General features: G+C 45.3%; 1 protein-coding gene across 1 annotated transcript; it reads right to left on the reverse strand.

Moving 5' to 3' along the window:
* Window positions 1–4,869: 4,869 nt before the first annotated feature.
* On the reverse strand, window positions 4,870–18,968 carry GFI1 (growth factor independent 1 transcriptional repressor). Its single transcript, XM_060200996.1, has 6 exons — window positions 18,462–18,968; window positions 17,998–18,180; window positions 15,639–16,108; window positions 15,414–15,551; window positions 14,078–14,243; window positions 4,870–7,158 (listed from the first exon to the last, which is right to left on the reverse strand). The coding sequence occupies exons 1-6, from the start codon at window positions 18,574–18,576 to the stop codon at window positions 6,980–6,982; spliced, it is 1,251 nt and encodes a 416-aa protein (XP_060056979.1). The 5' UTR covers window positions 18,577–18,968; the 3' UTR covers window positions 4,870–6,979.
* Window positions 18,969–19,231: the final 263 nt, after the last annotated feature.

Raw genomic sequence — 19,231 nt, forward strand, 5'->3', positions numbered from 1 at the left:
TGGGAACAGTGTTTATGTACACTCCTATTAATTTGTAGTCATATAAATCACTATTAATATGAGTGGGGGGGAATTGATTGTATATCTCAAACTTTTTTTTATTTTTAAAAATTTCTTTATTGAGGGATTAATGGCTAATAGTAGTTATATAGTCTGTAAATGTATGACATTTCTCAGTTTTCCACATAACAGTTCAACCCCCACTAGGTCCTCCTCTGCCAATATGTTCCAGGACCTGGAACCCCATCCCCCCTTTTGGTGCAATTGGTCCTTTTTGGACCAATTCTAGTCCAAGTTTTGCTCTATGTTTTCTTTTTTTTATTTTATTTTTTTTTATTTAAGAAGATTAATTAACAAAACCATAGAGTAGGAGGGGATCTCAAACTTTTTAAAGCACAGACTGAGGGTTTTTTTTAAATGTTTAATTATTTATTTTCCCTTTTGTTGCCCTTGTTTTTTTTTTATTGTTGTTGTAGTTATTGTTATTGTTGTCATCGTTGGATAGGACAGAGAGAAATGGAGAGAGGAGGGGAAGACAGAGAGGGGAAGAGAAAGACAGACACCTGCAGACCTGCTTCACCACCTGTGAAGTAACTCCCCTGCGGGTGGGGAGTCGGGGGGCTCAAACCATGATCCTTACACCGGTCCTTGCACTTTGCACCATGTGTGCTTAACCCACTGGGCTACCACCTGACTCCCCACAGACTGAGTTGTTAATACATAGGCTGAGTCTTTGATATGTTGGCTCTCTCAAAAGCCTAGACCAGGGAGAATAGAAGCAGCCGGTGGCACAGCTATATACAAATAATGTCAAAGGACATAAATTATGGTGATGTTGGGTATTATACAGCAAATCCTAACAAAGGGATTTTTCAAAGTTAACCCAATTGCCAAATAATGTGATTATAATAATAACTATCTACCGTCCCCTTGAACCCTAAGATAGCAGGAACCTCACATTTCCACTATAGAGCCTATATTTCCCCCAGTCCTAGAACCTTAGGGTGGGGCGCACTTTCCTGCATGCTTCTCTCAATTCATACCAAATAATATTGCATCCGCCGATCCCAACCTAATCAATGCAACGAGTACCACCTCAGCATGCTTCACTTCAGACTGTGTCGAGAGACTTCAGGTGTGGAATGACAACCTTTTAGCTTCATTCCTCGGGTGAGACATTTCCTTTCATAGTATTCTCTAATTCCATTCCAGGCGGTTCACTTCCAAACAAAGTCCCAAAACCTAGATAAAGCCTAGGTCCCATGAGATAGAGCATATGTTCACATGTATCCATAAACTAGGGCAAAATATATACCTGAAAGCAGAATTACACAATAGTCTGCAGTGAGTACCCCCCAACACTTCATCTGCACTATTCCAGCCTTTAGGCCCATGATTGGTCAACAATTTGTTTGGCTTTGTATGTTAACTCTCTTTTCAGCCACCAGGTTCCAGATGCTAGCAGGATGCCGACCAGACTTCCCTGGACAGACGACCTCACCAATGTGTCCTGGAGCTCCACTTCCCCAGAGACCCACCCAACCAGGGAAAGAGAGAGGCAGGCTGGGAGTATGGATCAACCAGTCAATGCCCATGTTCAGCAGGGAAGCAATTGCAGAAGCCAGACCTTCCACCTTCTGCATCCCACAATGACCTTGGGTCCATATTCCCAGAGGGATAAAGAATAGGAAAGCTATCAGGGGAAGGGATGGGATATGGGGATCTGGTGGTGGGAACTGTGTGGAGTTGTACCCCTCTTATTCTATGGTTTTATTAATGTCTCCTTTTTAAAATAAATTTAAAAAAATAAATAAAATTAAAATGTAAAGAAAAATATTATAGAATGATGGACACACTGATGATTATTTTACTACTCTAATGTCCAGTATCTTTGAAACTAAGTAACTAACTTTATAGTAAAAATTAAGGAGACTTTTCTAGGGTCGGGCGGTAGTGCAGCGGGTTAAACGCAGGTGGCACAAAGCACAAGGCCCTGCATTAGGATCCCGGTTTGAGCTCCCAGCTCCCCACTTGCAAGGGAGTCATTTCATAAGCAGTGAAGCTGTTCTATAGGTGTCTTTCTCTCCCCATCTCTGTCTTCCATTTCTTTCTGTCATATCTAACAACGACAACATCAATAACAGTAATAACTACAAGGGCAACGAAAGGGGATAGATATTTTAAAAAGACTTTTCTTAATGACTGAAAGTTCCTAATAAATGTTAAGACTTCAATAAAGTTTAACCATAAAAATTATCAAATTCTCACTGTGAGACAGAAGTGTATATGTCCCTACTATAAACAGAGATTTATTTAGAAACAATTTTAATTGTTTTAAAAATATTTTTCTTTCTTTTTTTATTGATAACCAGCTTTTCACTGCTCCTGGATGACTTTTTGAGATACATAAATGACAGGTCAGATAGCTACATAGACAGACAGACAAGCAGGCAGGCAGGCAGGCAAACACCTTGCCACAAAACAGTGGGGATCAGGCTTGAACCTACAAGGCAACCTTCACAAGGCAGAGTAATGCACTTTCCGAGTGAGCTGTTATGCTGATTATTTTCATCAGAGAAATAAGAGAGAACAGAACACTTCTCAGCTCTGACAGATGGTAGTTTGGGGATTGAACCTGAAGCATCTGAGGCTCAAGATGTAAGTCTAATACTCCATTTCTGCCATATCTCCCCAGTCCCAGTAGTTTTTTTTTTAACTTAGTTAATTTAAAATGTGAAAATAAATCTATTATCTATTTCCTGAAAAGTTTTTACTGTTGAAATTACAGTAGCAGAGATTTGAATACACAGTGCTCTAGAAATGAACAGTAAACAGTAGTCAAGTCATTTTAGGCCTTGAATTCATTTCTTCCTGTTAAATACATAGAAACATAACATAGGGAGTCGGCGGTAGCTCAGCGGGTTAAGCGAACGTGGCATGAAGCGCAAGGACCTACGTATGGATTCTGGTTCAAGCCCCCGGCTCCCCACCTGCAGGGGAGTCGCTTCACAGGCGGTGAAGCAGGTCTGCAGGTGTCTATCTTTCTCCCCCACTCTGTCTTCCACTCCTTTCTCCATTTCTCTCTGTCCTATCTAACAACGACGACATCGATAACAACAACAATAATAACTACAACAACAATAAAAAAACAAGGGCAACAAAAGGGAAAATAAATCAATATAAAAAAAAAGAAACATAACATAAATGACAGGCCAAATCACTATTACCACCTATTTTCAAGGGCACTGACAGAGGCAGCTACCTAGACCAAGAGTGATACTTTGCTATCCCTTTAACTAAGATGGAGCTTTAAAAACTCAATTGTTCCATTCCTGTCTCAAATCAATCAGATGAAATTCACCTTTTACGTGCCCTGAATCCTGATAGCTCAGCACATTCGATAGGTAATTTAATCATCTCTGGTGTAGATGAACGCAACCTCAAATTAGCTGCTGAAAGGGTTGGTCTTCTCTGAGATAGCTGTGCTTTTCCACTTTTATGCAAGAGCTGAGCTTCACCAACTGGCTAGCTGGAGGTGTTATTAAAAATTTAGTGAAAGAAACAAAGGTGTGCTCTGGTGTCTCTAGTTACTCTTTCTACTGTTACTACAGCAGACAAAAGGCATAGAGCCTGCCTCATGAATAATGTGACATGGAATATTCACAATCTATTTTTAATGGAGTCAAGTAATAACATTAAGGGAGATATTTGCAATCTTCAAATTTCACACAGTAACAGGCTCAGTAATTTGTTTTGATTCTGAACTGGGAATATCAAGATATTAGATATTAGAAGGAGGAGGAGACTTAATATCAAAATCATACTCATTCTTAGTATAAAATGGGGGTTATAAAACTGAACCAAAACTTCTAAGTGTCTTAAAGGGGAAACAGGATATAACAGTTACAGGATATAACTTTAATCAAATCTACTTACCCCTCAATGTAATTTCTTTACTTTTCAAAACAAGTTGGAAAATAATCAACTAGGTGACACAATGAAATCTGTAAAAAGGATCCTTTGTGGACCTATACTCATTTTCCACAATACACTACAGGGGGCTTCTCAAGACATTCAAAAGAGGTTCCTAAGTGCTGCAACTGTTGCCCATCAGTTCTGGAAACTAATGCTAAACTGCACTCCAGAATAAATAATTTAAATTTTGAGTGCAAGTAAACCAACATGGAAAGACACTGTACTGAAAAACAAGTGAAAGTCCTGAAGGATCTTGGTCCTTGGTCCCCAAGGACAAAGATTTGGAAAGAACAGAGAAAAGCAGAGACTAAGACCACTTTCTTCACCAGCACAGAGAGTTCTATTAATTTTCTAGGTTTATAAGCAACTTCCTTCCCCTCTGTGTTATAGAGAGCAGAGCCAGCAAGGATGAAGCAGGTATTTTCTCTGCTTATTCACTTACCACGTCAGCAAATATTTACTGACTTCTTATGGCGTGTCTGGCACTGTTCTAGACACTAAAGATACAACAGTGACCAAATAAATAAAGCTCCACAGAACACTGTGCTTAACTGCTGTATTCCATGCATCAAGAACTGGGCTGGCTACAAACTAGGTGCACAAGTATCATGTGTAAAATTGATTTGAGTAGAAGTAGACAATCTGCAGGTCATCACCATAGGTCATCAATACTCTGATTCAGAGATGTTAGAAAGAAAACAGGTACCCTCCACAGAATCAAATGAATCATGGTTAGATTGAGATAATAGAACTGTATCTATGGTTTTTTGCTCAAAGAAATTGGTATCAAAAAGTGGGGGGCAGGGGTAGATAGCATAATGGTTATGCGAAGAGACTCTCATGCCTGAGGCTCGCACCACCATAAACCAGTTGAGCAGTGCTCTGGTGGAAGGAAGGAAGGAAGGAAGGAAGGAAGGAAGGAAGGAAGGATGGGAGGGAGGGAGGAAGGAAAGAAGGAAGGAAAGAAGGGAGGGAGGAAGGGAAGAAGGAAGGAAGAATTTCAGAGGACTTGGATTTGCTTATGTCACATAATATGTAAGTGACAGAGCCCTGACTAAGATTCAGTCTTTTACCTTGAAGTTTGTGATTTCTTAACTAATCAAGAACCTTTTGACCTATTTGGGGAAGAAAAAAAAAAAAAAAAAAACCTCAAAATTCCAAGAAAGAGAATCTATATACATATGGGTTTATCAGAAACTCTACATGGTAGTGTTTTAATATTGCACACCTAGATTTTTCTGTTAAGAAAGAAGAATGTCTGCAGTGTGAAAGAAAAATAAATTATATGAAAACTAGAGCAACTGAATTTTTTTCTGGATATTGGTTTTTACTTTTATACCCCACTGTAGTTTCTTTGGTGCCAACTCCCCTCACAGACTAAAACAAAGGTCTTTCCTAAATCCTCTATCTAAATAAATGCAATATTTAAGAGTCTTGATACTTTATTAATTTAAAACATCAGTCTAATAAATATAACAAACATAAAGCACTGCAGAAAATTGAAAAACATTTACAAACCTCAGCACAGTAAAAATACCACTTTTTCCTCTGTGGTACCATGGAGAAACAAATTGTTGAAGACAGTCTTCACTCTCACATGCCTGCTAGCTTAGACCTTTTAATATCAGTTTAACAATAAAAAAAAAAAAACCCAAAATATACACATGAATCTTTGAAGAGTTTGTTCAGCTAGTCTTTTACTTATGCTTGACAAATTCCAAATGGGTCAGAAAGTTCAGATTTTGCTTCGTCTTCGAATTCCTTCAAAAGGAAATACTAGGCCCAACCACCTGAAGGTGGTACAACTGATAGTTTTTGAAGGACAGGGCAAGGCATGGACTCCCTAGTACCTAGCACAGGGCCTGGTACTATGGTAATCAGTGGTCATTAAACAGTTTGAGTGGGTGACATCTTGTCCAAAGGCATTGTTCTGTTCTGCACTTCTTCCTCCTCTGATGAAGCCTTCATGGACCTCCCACAAAGGAGGACTGAGGATTACTAACTCCCATCAATCTCCCAAATCCATTTTTTCTTTATTTTTTCTCCCTTCCTTCCTTTCTTTCTTTCCTTCTTTATTCCTTTCTTTCTTTTGCCTCCAGGGTTATCGCTGAGGTTCAGTCCCCGCTCTATGAATCCACTGCTCCTGGCAGTCATTTTTTTTTTTTTCATTTAACTGGACAGGACAGAGAGAAACTGAGAGAGGAGGGGAGACAGAGAGGGAGAGAGACAGAGTGACACTTGCAGACCTGCTTCACTGCTCATAAAGCTTTCCTACTGCAGGTGGGGAGCAGGGGCTTGAACTGGGATCCTTGGGTGGGTCCTAGTGCTTAACCTGGTCCTTGCTCTTAACCTTGCACTGCTTTCCAACCCCTCCCCACAATCCATTTTTCTTCAGCTTCTTCTTAGAGCAGACTCAACAATGTATCTTGTCACTTCAAAAGTATAAAATGTCTTCCCCAAATCATTCTCTGAGTAGTCTTCAAGTGGGAGAAACACCTTCTCCAAGATTTATAGGCAGCACCCAAAAGAAAGGGGTCAGCAGACTCCCCAGAAAGAAAGAAAAGAAGTTAAAATAACACTTGTTCTTCATTCCAGATTTTTAAAATTAGCATATGTCTACTTTGTAATTGGTGATTCCTTCTCTTCCACACAAGTATCTGCAGTAGGTCAGGAAAAAGAGAGAAGAAGCTTGAAGGACTTCCTGTGGACACAGCAGGGCTAAGGATAGGAAGGACTGAAGATTTTTATCCAATCCCCTCTTGATGTTGAGTCTTCAGATGCACAGGAACCTACTGAGCATGTCCAAAGTCCTGTGAGTCCTTTGATTCGTTACTTTAAGCCCAACTTCGAAAAGTTAATTTACCCCTCTGGCAGCTTCAGGAAATAAAGAGGGTCACCCTGGTGGAGTTTGCAACCAGGGCTGGGAGACCTGAGAACTTAGAAGCAGGTGGTGCAAGTGGAAGTTTGCCCTCTGTAGTGTTTTGTATTGTGGTGGTCAGGACATTCATTTGAGCCCATGTTGTGTTTCCCGGTGCCGTCTGAGGTCCACCTTCCTCTGGAAACCCTTCCCACACAGATCACAGCCAAAGGGCTTGAAGCCTGTGTGTTTTCGGCTGTGGGTGATGAGGTTGGAGCTCTGGCTGAAGGCCTTGCCACACACCTGGCACTTGTGGGGCTTCTCACCTGCAGGGATGAGAAGGGGGAGGGGAAGAAAGAGTGAGTCTAACAAAACTAAAGGGGGCTCACTGTGACCCACATGCTCTTGGCAGCTGCTGACTACACTACTGTGTAAGGTCTTCAAACAAGTGGGAGGGTGACAGATTGCAATGTGAGTCCCGGGAAGTCATGGGTGCACCAGGTGAAAGGGAGGGAGATTTACTAAGTGGGGGGTTCCCAGCCAGAGAAGTCAAACCATTTCCGGCTAAACGGAAACAGAGCAAAGGCCACGTGCCCTTGCCAGACTCACAGCTGAATCCACCCTGGGAGGACTCCCCTGACTTTAGAAACAGAGAGCTTCCACAGCAGATGTTCAACATGAGGGGGAGGAGGGGCTGTCCTTTAAATCATGTGATTGTTCTAATTCAGAGGAAGTTTTCAAATCTGAGTTTCCAAGTGGGTGTTAATTCTGTATGGACCACTGAATCTGTCTTCTTTCAGAAGCCACAGACATTCTCTAAGATCTACATTTGAACCACATTTTTCTTAAGGTTATGCAAAGTTTTTATGGAAGCTAATCCTTGTTTATCCTAATTTTACTTTCATTTATGAGGTTAATTACAAGGTTTTTTTTCCCCTTCTTTTCCTTTTATTTATTTATTTATTTTGCCTCCAGGGTTATCGCTGGGGCTCAGTGCCTGCTACAAATCCACTGCTCCTGGATACCATTTTTTCCATTTTTTTTTTTAGGAACAAATCTTTTTTTAATTTTTACTTATAAATGGAAATATTGATGAGACCATACGATAAGAAAGGTACAATTCCACACAATTCTCATCACCACCAAGGCTTAGTATCCCAGCCCCTTCCTTGCAAGCTTTCCTATTCTTTATTGCTCTGGGAGTCTGGATTGAGATGGGAGGAGAAGATAGACTGGGAGAGAAAGACTGACACTTACAGACCTGCTTCACCGCTTGTTAAATGACCCCCTTGCAAGTAGTGGTGGGGAGCAGAGGTTCAAACCGGGATCCTTGCAGGAGTCCTTGCATTTTGTAAAATGTGCGCTTAACCCAGTGTGATCCTGCCTGGCCCCCAATTACAGGATTTCTTATATACTGGCAAAATCTCTCCACTCCCATTTATGTGCTGTTTACCATTTGGGCAGACAGCATGAATAAACCTCCAAAATGCCTTTAACATAGTATTATAATCAAGTCTTGGCCTTGGAAAAAAATGCCAGACAGATGAATTTGTTTTTTGAGTAATCTTCTTTCCCTTTGATACATTCCTTCCTATCTTCATGTTTCAGATTTCCTTGATAAGGAACCGCACATCAAAATTAATCCTATCTCATGCAAAAAGATTTATGTAGACTTATGTCCATAGCAGCACAATTTGTAATAGCCAAAACTTGGGAGCAATCCATGTCCAACAACAGATGAGTGGCTGAGCAAGTTGTGGTCTATATACACAATGGAATACTATTCAGCTATTAAAAATGAATAAAAAATATATATACCTGATAGCAGAAGTACACTAGAGTTTGCAGTGAGTATCCCCCAACACTTCCTCTCCACTATTCCCAGCTTTGGGTCCATGATTGCTCAACAATTTGTTTGGCTTTGTATGTTAACTCTCTTTTCAGTCACCAGGTTCCAGATGTCATCAGGATGCCGGCCAGGCTTCCCTGGACTGAAGACCCCACCAATGTGTCCTGCAGCTCCGCTTCCCCAGAGACCCACCCTACTAGGGAATGAGAGAGGCAGACTGGGAGTATGGACCGACCAGTCAACGCCCATGTTCAGCGGGGAAGCAATTACAGAAGCCAGACCTTCCACCTTCTATAACCCACAATGACCCTGGGTCCATGCTCCCAGAGGGATAGAGAGTGGGAAAGCTATCAGGGGAGGGGGTGGGATATGGAGATTGGGTGGTGGGAATTGTGTGGAGTTGTACCCCTCCTACCCTATGGTTTTGTTAATTTATCCTTTCTTAAATAAATAAAATAAATAAATAATAAAAAAAATAAAAAATTAAAAATAAAAATGATGACTTCACCTTCTTCACCCCATCTTGGGGTAGAACTTGAAGAAATGATGTTAAGCGAGATAAGTCAGAAACAAAAGGATGAATATGGGATGATCTCACTCATGTCAGAAATTGAAAAACAAGATTCAAAGGAAAACACAAAACAGAACTTGGACTGGAGTTGGTGTATTGCACCAAAGTAAAAGATTCTGGGGTGGGGGGTGGGGCTTAGGTCCTGGAACATGATGGCAGAGGAGGACCTTATGGGAGTTGAATTCTTGTATAAGTACCACATGCTAGCCGATTGCACCACTGGAGCTCCTGGGAGTTGAATTGTTAAGTGGAAAACTGGGAAATGTTATGCATGTACAAACTATTATATTTTGCTGTTGACTGTAAACCATTAATCCCCCAATAAAGAATTTTTAAAAATTAATCCTATCTCTTTAGGGTCAAACAAATCTGAGAAACCAAATTCTGGCTATAACATAAATGTTTGACAAGGGCTTGACGTTTCGTTCAGTCAAGATCCTGGCTGCATTTTGATTAGTGCTTTGAATACTTTTTCTACGAAAGACTGAGTTATACAGAAATTTCAGGCAAAGAGGCATGAAAAGAAATTATCCATTTAAGAAAAAAAAAATCTGGGAGTCAGGCGGTACCGCAGCGGGTTAAGTGCACATGGCGCAAAGCGCAAGAACCGGGTGTAAGGATCCCGGTTCAAGCCCCCGGCTCCCCACCTGCAGGGGGGGGTCGCTTCACAGGTGGTGAAGCAGATCTACAGGTGTCTATCTTTCTCTCCTCCTCTCTGTCTTCCCCTCCTCTCTCCATTTCTCTCTGTCCTATCCAACAATGACAACATCAACAATAGCTACAACAACAATAAAAACAAAGGCAACAAAAAGGAAATAAATAAATAATTTAAAAAAAAAGAAAAAAATCCATTTAAGTAAAGGGCTTTCTGATGGGGACATCTACACTGCTTGAGCATATGTATTTATTTAGATACCTGCACATATTTATAAACACCAATGCAGTTTATTTTAAGTCGGTATACATTTTATATGATTATTTGGTAGGACAGAGAAAAACTGAGAGGGAAGTGAGAGGAGAGAGACATCTGTAGCCTTGCTTCACCACTTATGAAGCTTCCCCCCTGCAGGTGAAGGTTATAGGCTTGAACATGGTAACATGTGAACTCAGCCAGGTGAGCCAACATCCAACCACCCAATCTTGTTGGCTATTAAAGAGAGTGTTCCTGGCATTAAAACTGCACCTATATATAATTAAAATTTTAAAGAGAGTCCAAGTTTGAAGGCTAGAACATTCCATGGCCCCACAATTTACTCTCAGTAAATCATTCAATCTCTCTGAGTGTCAGCATCAAATGAAGTGACAGATTTGAAAGCATCTTGTAAGTTATAAAGCATTAAAATAGGTAGAGAATTATCAATAATGGGATGCATAATGGCTATGCACAGAGACTTATGCCTGAGGCTCCAAGTTCCAGATTTAAACCCTAGCAACACTGATGTCAGTGCTGAGCAGTACTCTTAGAAAGAGAAAAAAGTGGAAAAAAATCATTATTATGGGGAGTCGGGCTGTAGCTCAGCGGGTTAAGCGCAGGTGGCGCAAAGCACAAGGACCGGCATAAGGATCCCGGTTCGAGCCCCCGGCTCCCCACCTGCAGGGGAGTCACTTCACAGGCGGTGAAGCAGGTCTGCAGGTGTCTGTCTCTCTCTCCTCCTCTCTGTCTTCCCCTCCTCTCTCCATTTCTCTCTGTCCTATCCAACAATGACGATGACAACAACAATAATAACTACAACAATAAGACAACAAAGGCAACAAAAGGGAATAAATAAAATAAAATAAAAAATTTAAAAAAATCATTATTATGGTATATGAGTTTGCTCTATGACTCTGGAAACATTATAATAAAGAGTAGTCAGAGCATACACATTTTCAGCCTGCGAGGTAGCTTAGTGGCTAGAGTATTGGAGTAAAAATGCAAGATCCTATGAAATAGCTAGATTGAATAGTGCACTGCTTTGCCACATGTATGACCCAGGTTTGAGCCCGGCCCTGCCCCTTTGTTTCTCTGTCTTTAAAAACAAAACAAAACATGTAATGTCTCAAGTTTGATCCCTGACATTTTATATGCCAGGATGATGTTCTCTCTCTCTTCCCCCTTTCTCTCATCAATGAACAATTTTTTTTTAAGAGCAGCACATTTGAGATCAGACTTGACCCTACCACAATATAGTACTATGACTTTTAGAAGCTACTTAACTCTTCTGTAGTTCACTTCATTCATCTCTATAATGGAAATTTGGAACAGTCTCTACCTCCTAGACTCCACAAGCATAAAACAAGATGAAGCATTTTTAAAAGTGCTTAGTAAAAAAAAAAAAAAAAAATTAAGAATTTTTAAAAATGCAACATAGAAATACTGAGGGGGTGGTCTGGGAGGTGGTGTAGTGGATAAGGTATTGGATTCTCAAGCATGAGAATCTGATGGGCCTAGAACTCAAATAAATCCCTCTCTCCATTGTTACCGGTCATTTCTATCAGGAACAACAAAATAGACCCCTCTGTGGGCCCCCATAGGACCTTGCCCTCAACTTGGATCAACAATGGTAGAGAATGTTCCATCCTCCGAAGGGAGGATGCACAACATACTCTATGCTACAACTGAGGAAGATGGGTCAATACTGGGACAGCATGGAATGTTCCTACTCATGACCACAGAATGTGAGCTCAGATCTAGAGGGATGCAGAGGTCACACAGACTCCTAAGCTAATTATGGGCCCCAGATCACATCAAATCGATGGGGTTTACAGTCAACAATATTTATACCCCTTTCCCATATTAGGGAGCTACTCTCTTCCCTGATTCAGCTTTCTGGTCCTTTTCCCAGCCATGACCGCATCTCCCCAGACAATAACTTGGATCTACCTGCATATCAGATTTCAGGATCAGGCAAAAAAACAAACAAAAACAAACAAAAAAAAACACAAGGAAACAAACAAACAAAAAAAAACCAGTATAGCTACAGGCCCTTTGAAATATAACTAAAATATGCCTACTAGCTATCTACAAAATGGAGGACCCCCCCCCCCAACACTTCAGTATCTGCCCTAGACTTTAGGTCCATGATTGGTCAACAATTTGTTTGGCTTTGTTTGTGAACTCTCTTTTCAGCCAACAGGTTCCAGATGCTAGCAGGATGCCGACCAGACTTCCCTGGACAGACAACGCCATCAATGTGCCTTGGAGCTCTGCTTCCCCAGAGCCCTTCCCCACCAGGGAAAGAGAGAGACAGGCTGGGAGTATGGATCAACCAGTCAACGTCCATGTTCAGCGGGGAAGCAATTACTGAAGCCAGACCTTCCACCTTCTGCATCCCACAATGACCTTGGGTCCATACTCCCAGAAGGTTAAAGACTAGGAAAGCTATCAGTGAAGGGGATGGTATATGGAGGTCTGGTGGTGGAAACTGTGCGAAGCTGTACCCCTCTTATTCTATGGTTTTGTCAATGTCTCCTTTTTATAAATAAAAAAAAAATGTATAAATAAAAAGAAATACTGAGAGGGTGGTCCAGGAGGTGGCGTAGTGGATAAGGTATTGGATTCTCAAGCATGAAGTCCCGAGTTCAATCCCCAGCAGCACATGGACCAGAGTGATGTCTGGTTCTCTCTCGCCTATCATTTCTCATGAATAAATAAATTAAATATTTTTTTAAAAAGAAGAAAGAAGTAATGAAGGGGGTGTTTAACTGAAAGCTTAGTGATATTAACCATTATTTTCCTCCTCAGTCAGAATAAGCTATAAGACTTCAAAAAGACTACAAAAGCCCCCCCCCAAAAAAAAGAGTAGGGATAATCCTAGAGAAAGTTCTCCATCTCTACATAAACAGTAGTGCTCTGAGAGGATCTTTGACTTCATATTTAACTCGAAATAGGCAACAGTTGAAGCAGCTACTAAGCTAGAGAAAAAATAGTTATTTGTTTATTTATTGGTTTATTTACAGAGAGCTTTTTTCAGTCCAATAGGAGTCAGCCTCAAACCTGGGTCTCACACATAACAAAGCAACACACTGTCAAAGTGAGCTATTTTGCCATTTCTATTTATTTATTTATTTGTTTAACTCAGTGCCAGGAAATGAACCCGGGGCCTTGCAAGTGCTTGATATTGCTGAGTGGATTCCTTGGTCAAATTTTCTATATTACTTTTGAGAGATGAAGGAAGGAGGGAGAGTGAGACACACCATCCAGGTAGCTCCCTCAACTCAGGGCTGTCCATAGTGCTTCCATGAGAAACCATGTAGTGCTGAGGAAAGGCATGGGTTCTTTAGGTAAATTATCTCTTTAGCCTCTAGGGGAAAACTTTGCAAAGACAGAGAACCTACAGCTAAACTGCCTAGTGGTTCTTCAGACATAACTTCAAACCAAGGCTGCAAGGACCAAAGCCCAAAGACCGGCATAAGGATCCCAGTTCAAGTCCCCGGCTCCCCACCTGCAGGGGAGTTGCTTCACAAGTGGTGAAGTTGGTCTGTAGGTGTCTATCTTTCTCTCCCCTCTCTGTCTTCCCCTCCTCTCTCCATTTCTCTCTGTCCTATCCAACAACGACGACATCAATAACAACAGTAATAACTACAACAATAAAAAAAACAAGGGCCACAAAAGGGAATAAATAAATATTTTTTAAAAGCTATATATAGAAAGGAGCCCAGGAAAATCTACCTCCTTCATTTTCTTTAACATGCTGCAGTGATTAGTTCATCTGAAAACCTCATCCACTACTCACTCTGGGGTCAGAATATCAGAGAAGGTTAGTTATATTGACCTCAGGGGAGAAACAATGTCCCTCTCCCCCAACCATCAGGCACTGCCTCATGCCAAACACCTTCAGCTCACCTGTATGGATGAAGGTGTGTTTCTTCATGTCTGACTTCTGGTGGAACCTCTTGCCACAGTACTGACAGGGATAGGGCCGAGTGTCTGAGTGGATAAGCAGGTGAGTGGACAGTGTAGATGACCTCTTAAAGCTCTTACCACAGATCTTACAGTCAAAGCTCCGTTCCTACAAAGAGAAAGATGTGGCATTCCTACTGAATCATCTGGGTTATCATTCTCCACACAACTAAACTAACCCTAAATCTCCAAAGCCAGGGTTCTCCTTTTTTCCAGGTTCCCTTTCCTCATAGACTACATGATTGTCCTCTCCCCCTCCCCATTTATTTCCACTTCACTATTTGCACCCTCTTCTCCTTTAAAACTTTTTCTACCAAAATACAGTTCACCCATAACCCTCCAAACCCCAAGGCTAAACGTATCCACACCCTACTTTTTTTTTGACAAGCATTGACAAACACTTCTCCACCCTCCTCAACAACAGGTTTAGACTTCAGTCACTCAAGATGCCAAACCCCCCCCCACACACACACACATCACCCCAGCCAGTGTGGGTGTAGAGAGACAGGAGAGGATACTCTTTTTAGTAAACAAGCCTTTGAAAGTATTCTCCTGTCATGGTTACTTTGTACTTATTTGCTTATCTACCCTGTCTCTCAGCTATGCTGTTACCTCCGTGGGAGCATCCTATCATGGACCTGGTGTGTTTTAGGATTCTCAAGTGCATAGCACCTGAAGTTGGGCAACAACTATTTACAAACGACTGAAAGAAGAGCAAGACCAATATGCTACAGATCCTCTAAATGATTTGGAAATCCCTCCTTTTCTTTCGGGTGGAATCTATAGATTAAGTGACAACCATCTGGTGAAAAGAAGGGAGGCAAAGAACTGCTAGAGGACAGAGGAAACAGCATAATCGTTCTGCAAAAGATTGATGTTTTATGCCTGATGTTCTCAGGTCCCAAGTTCAATTCCCCCAAGCACCATTAACTAGAGCCTAGCAGTGCTCTGGTAAGACAAATAAATAAATAACTACTGTACCAGCAACAAAACTGCATACAAACCAAAGTAACAACTGAGGTTATATCCCGGTGCTTTCCAAGGATGTGATAGCAAACTCTAAGACTGCCTGAATGCTCGAACAAACAACTGTCTTTCTCAACACACCTGCAGGTCCCCAGGGAGACGAGGACAACGGGGGTGGAGGGAAGGGGTTGGAGAGGTGGAGTGGGATGGAGGTTGTGCTGAGAGAAACTCCAAGGCGGAGAGCGGCCGGGGCTGCACAGAGAAGCAGAAGATCCAGGGATCTGCGGGAACCAGAGCAGAGCCCGCCTCTTACCTGCGAGTGCACGGCTTTGTGCTGCTCCAGGCTCACCGCGTGCCCGAAGGTTTTGCCGCACATCTCGCACGCAAAGGGTCTGGTGCCGCTGTGGGACCTGCGCACGTGCACCTCGAGCCCGTGCGGCGTGGAGAACACCTGCGGCAGGTGGGGCGGGGGAAAGGGCGGCTCAGAAGGGCCGTGGCGGGGAGGGCTCTGGGTGGGCGCGGGGCGCGCCGAGCTTACCTTGCTGCACTTGATGCACTTGTAGGAGCCGCCGCCCAGCAGAAGGCGGGTGCACAGCAACTCCGACTCCACCTTGACGCCCGCGCCCTTTTCTGTGTGCAGCGCGTGGCCGCGCTCCGGGTACAGGCCGCCCGCCGCCGGCCTCTCGTACAACCCGGCAGCCGCGGGTCCGAAGTCGCTGTAGAGCCCCAGGCCCGCGCCGCCCGCAGCGCCACCGGCCCCCGGCGCCCCGGCCCCCGCACCGCCCCCCGCCCGCTCGGGGCCGTACAGCGCCGCGGGGTGGCCGGGCTCCGGCGCGCGCTCGCAGAACAAGCCCAGGCCCGCACCACGCTCCAGGGCCCCGCACGGCCGGTAGCCCTGCACCAGGTGCCGCAGGTCGGAGCCCGCCAGGCCGCTCCACGAATACGGCTTGAAGGGCAGCGGGAAGGGCTGCGCTTCGTCCAGCGACGGGCACACAGATTTCTCCGAGGCTGTGGAGGTACAAGAGGGCTCACGGTCAGGCTGCCAGGGGCATCAGTTGGGCCGGTGCCACCCACCCAGTTTGTCTAGCGTTGCCTTGGGTATCAGGGCCGCCCACAGGATAAAACGCGGGTCCAATCCATGAGGCTCCGAGGACCACTGAGGCGGGTTAAAATGACACCGAACGAGGAGACGGGCAAATCCCGTGCCAGGGCAGCGGAAGCGCAGGACATTAAGAGCTTGGTTGTTTTCTGCCTGGACCTGCGCACCTGCAGATCCCCTAGAGAAGGCTCAGCCACACCGTCTGAGGCTAACACATGTCAGTGCTCTGCTTAGCTGAGCTGTGCCAGAAGCCTACATGCCCCCCCCCCGCCCTAGTCTTTGTCCTTTCCCAGGACCGACAAGAAGGGAAAGGACCGTACAAAAAGGAACCCCTCGTCCTACCCAAGACAAACCTGTCTAGAAAAAAACAAGCAAGCAAAACAACTAAACAAGCCCGGGGAGGCACTAACATTCCTAAAAGTGTTTAAGATGGATACAGTGCAGGTAGCCAAAGGGTCATGGTGCTCAAAGTTAGAAATTACCTTTCAAATAACCCCATTCTCCATTTCTATCATAATTTGATGGGAAAACCCCCAAATTACCTAGCGAATAATTTACAAATAAGATCTAACCATAGAGTGCAAGGGGAAATTGGTAGCCTTCCAAATTCATGACCCTCTACACCTTCACCCACGTGAAGTTTGCTAAACCAGATGTGAAACACACTCTCTAAGTGCATATAGATTTACAAATCTGTTCACATACTGCAGTCTCCACCCTAGCCTAGCCACTTCAGTAAGAAGTCAAATATGAAGTTCTGCTGGAAAGACTGCACCAGTGCCCAGTCCTCACAAAGCTACATTCTGCACAACCAAGGAGAACCCTGAGTCTCTGGCTCCCAGATGCTCTCTAGTTGGAATTATGCTTCCAACCCAGTCAACCCACAGAGTGCAGGACGGGGCTAGGTGTGTCTTTTTAAGGAGTAAATGTCTTCTGAAAATGACCAACCTTAGACAGAATCTTGCTGTTCTGCACCCTCCTCCCCCCATCCCAAATCTGAGGCTCACCCTTATCACAGTGTAGTCTGTCACTCAGTTTGCAAGAAACTCAAATACTGATTGGAAATGACACTAACAGCCTCCTGGTGCCCCAGGCTAGGCCACCCCAGTGGAATGAAAAGTGAAATGGGCTTCCAATCCATGCCTGCAAAGACAGCGATTTTGCCTTGGACCTCTTCCTCTCCTTTGTTGCCCATATCTGGCCCGCCCAATGTTTGACGACAGAGTATAATTTCTAAAGGGAAACACTTTTTGCTCAGGCTCAGGCTGCACAGGTCGCCATTTGAGATGGGTGTGTTGGTGTGTGTGTGTGTGGGGCGTGGGGGCTCTAGATCCGTGTTGTGTGTTTAAAGATAGAGGGAGACGGGGTGGGGGAAGGGAGAGGGGGAAGGGGAGAGAGAGAGAGAGAGAGAGAGAGAGACCACAACAATGAAGCTTCGTTCAGTGTTATGAGGGCTAGGTTTGAACTTAAGTGGTGCACACTGCAAAGCAATACACTATCCAAGGAGCTATTTCACTGCTTGCCCCCGTTTTTTTCTAAACAGTTCATTCTGGTCAGAAAACGAAATGCCCACGTTGCTGCGGGAGGAGATGACTCATTTACTTTCATTCACTTATTGGTTCCACACAAACAAATTTTAGGAATTGGTAGCAGCGGAGTCTCTGTCCCAGGGAAGATGACTGTATTCTCACAATCTCAGTACCTGACTAGCTAGCAGTCTCCCCACCCATGTATCATTTCTGTACCCAAAGCCAGGCAGCTCGCCCCAACCCCAGAATTTCCCCCAAAGCGCCCCTACCTGGAGACACGGAGGGCGAAGGGGGTCTCCAAAAGTCCTCAAACTCCGAGCTCTGGTCGCCGACGCTTCCCGCACAGCTGCCTGGAGATGCCGAGGCTCTGTCGGGGGCCTCCATCAGCTGAGACTCGGGGGACACACGATCCCGGGGCTCCGCCTTCGCCCAGCCTGCACTGGAGGAGCAGTCTGCGGAGAGGAGGCAGGTCAGGGGACTCAGGCTGGGCCTTTTGGGCCCGAAGGTTCGGAAGTGCCGTCCCATAGTTGGTAGCACCCGGCACCTCTCTCTTCCCCCACCGCCACACCAGACCTGGCCGGCATCTCTCCCGGATCAGAGGGTGGGAGCAGCGGCCAGGGCACCTGGGCCACCGAGTCCGGAAGGAACTCGGACGGTAGAAAATAAACTGAAAAGCCTTCCCGGCTGCCGGGGCGCAGAGTCGCCGGCCCCGAGCGCCCCGCACGCCCCGCACCTGCTCGGCCCGGCGCCGGCACATTCTCCAGGCGAGGCGAGTAGTCGGGTCCCGGCGAGCGCGGCTGGTGGTAACTGTGCGCCTTCTTGCTCTTGACTAGGAACGAGCGCGGCATGGTGCCGGCGCTCCCCGGTCTGCCGCGAGGGCCCCTGGAGCCGCCGGCCGCTCACAGTCAGCCTGGCTTCTAGGAGGAGACAGACCTAGGAGAGGAGGAGACGCGGAGGAGCGCGGGTCGGCAGCAGGACCAGGGGTGGGCAGCGGGGCCGCGCGGGCGGGGAGGGGCGGGGAGCGGGCGGCGGGGAGGGGCTTGGCCTCGCCGCCGCGCTCACCAGGTGGCACTCGGACAGGTGGCGCGGGCAGTCCGTCCCCGGCCCGGACTCCGTCCTCGGCCTGGTCCCCGGCCCACCGTTGACCCTGCGCCGCCCCCTTCCCCAGCGAAGCTCTCCAAGCGGTCAAACTCCACCGACAACCGCAGTCCCCGAGCGACCAGCCACCGCCCGGCTCTGCTTTGGGGTCCAGGGGACACGCGGGGGACTGGGCGACGCGAGGGCGGGAGCCACAGCGGAGGGAGAGCGACAGGCGCGGCTCAGGGAGGTGACCAGGGGGCCGAGGGAAAGGAAGCGGGCGGCAGGGGGTAGAGCGGGACCTGGGGGAAACCTGCACCCGGTCACCCTGCTCGAGGCCCACGCGGGCTCGGCGCGGGGAACTGGTTGGCTTCCAATCAGGGGTGCGACCGGCTTCCACAGGGCAAGAGAGAGAAGAGAGGAGAG

Source organism: Erinaceus europaeus, chromosome 11, assembly GCF_950295315.1.
Source record: "Erinaceus europaeus chromosome 11, mEriEur2.1, whole genome shotgun sequence".
Lineage (NCBI taxonomy): Eukaryota > Metazoa > Chordata > Mammalia > Eulipotyphla > Erinaceidae > Erinaceus > Erinaceus europaeus.

What these genes read in the sequence shown, in the direction of transcription:
- GFI1 (XM_060200996.1), bottom strand. Translation starts at nt 18,576, where the DNA reads ATGCCGCGCTCGTTCCTAGTCAAGAGCAAGAAGGCGCACAGTTACCAC. An exon ending in TTCGCCCTCCGTGTCTCCAG is followed by an intron (nt 16,109 to 17,997) that starts GTAGGGGCGCTT and finishes GTACCTCCACAG; the next exon opens with CCTCGGAGAAATCTGTGTGC. An exon ending in ACACACCTTCATCCATACAG is followed by an intron (nt 7,159 to 14,077) that starts GTGAGCTGAAGG and finishes TCATCCCTGCAG; the next exon opens with GTGAGAAGCCCCACAAGTGC.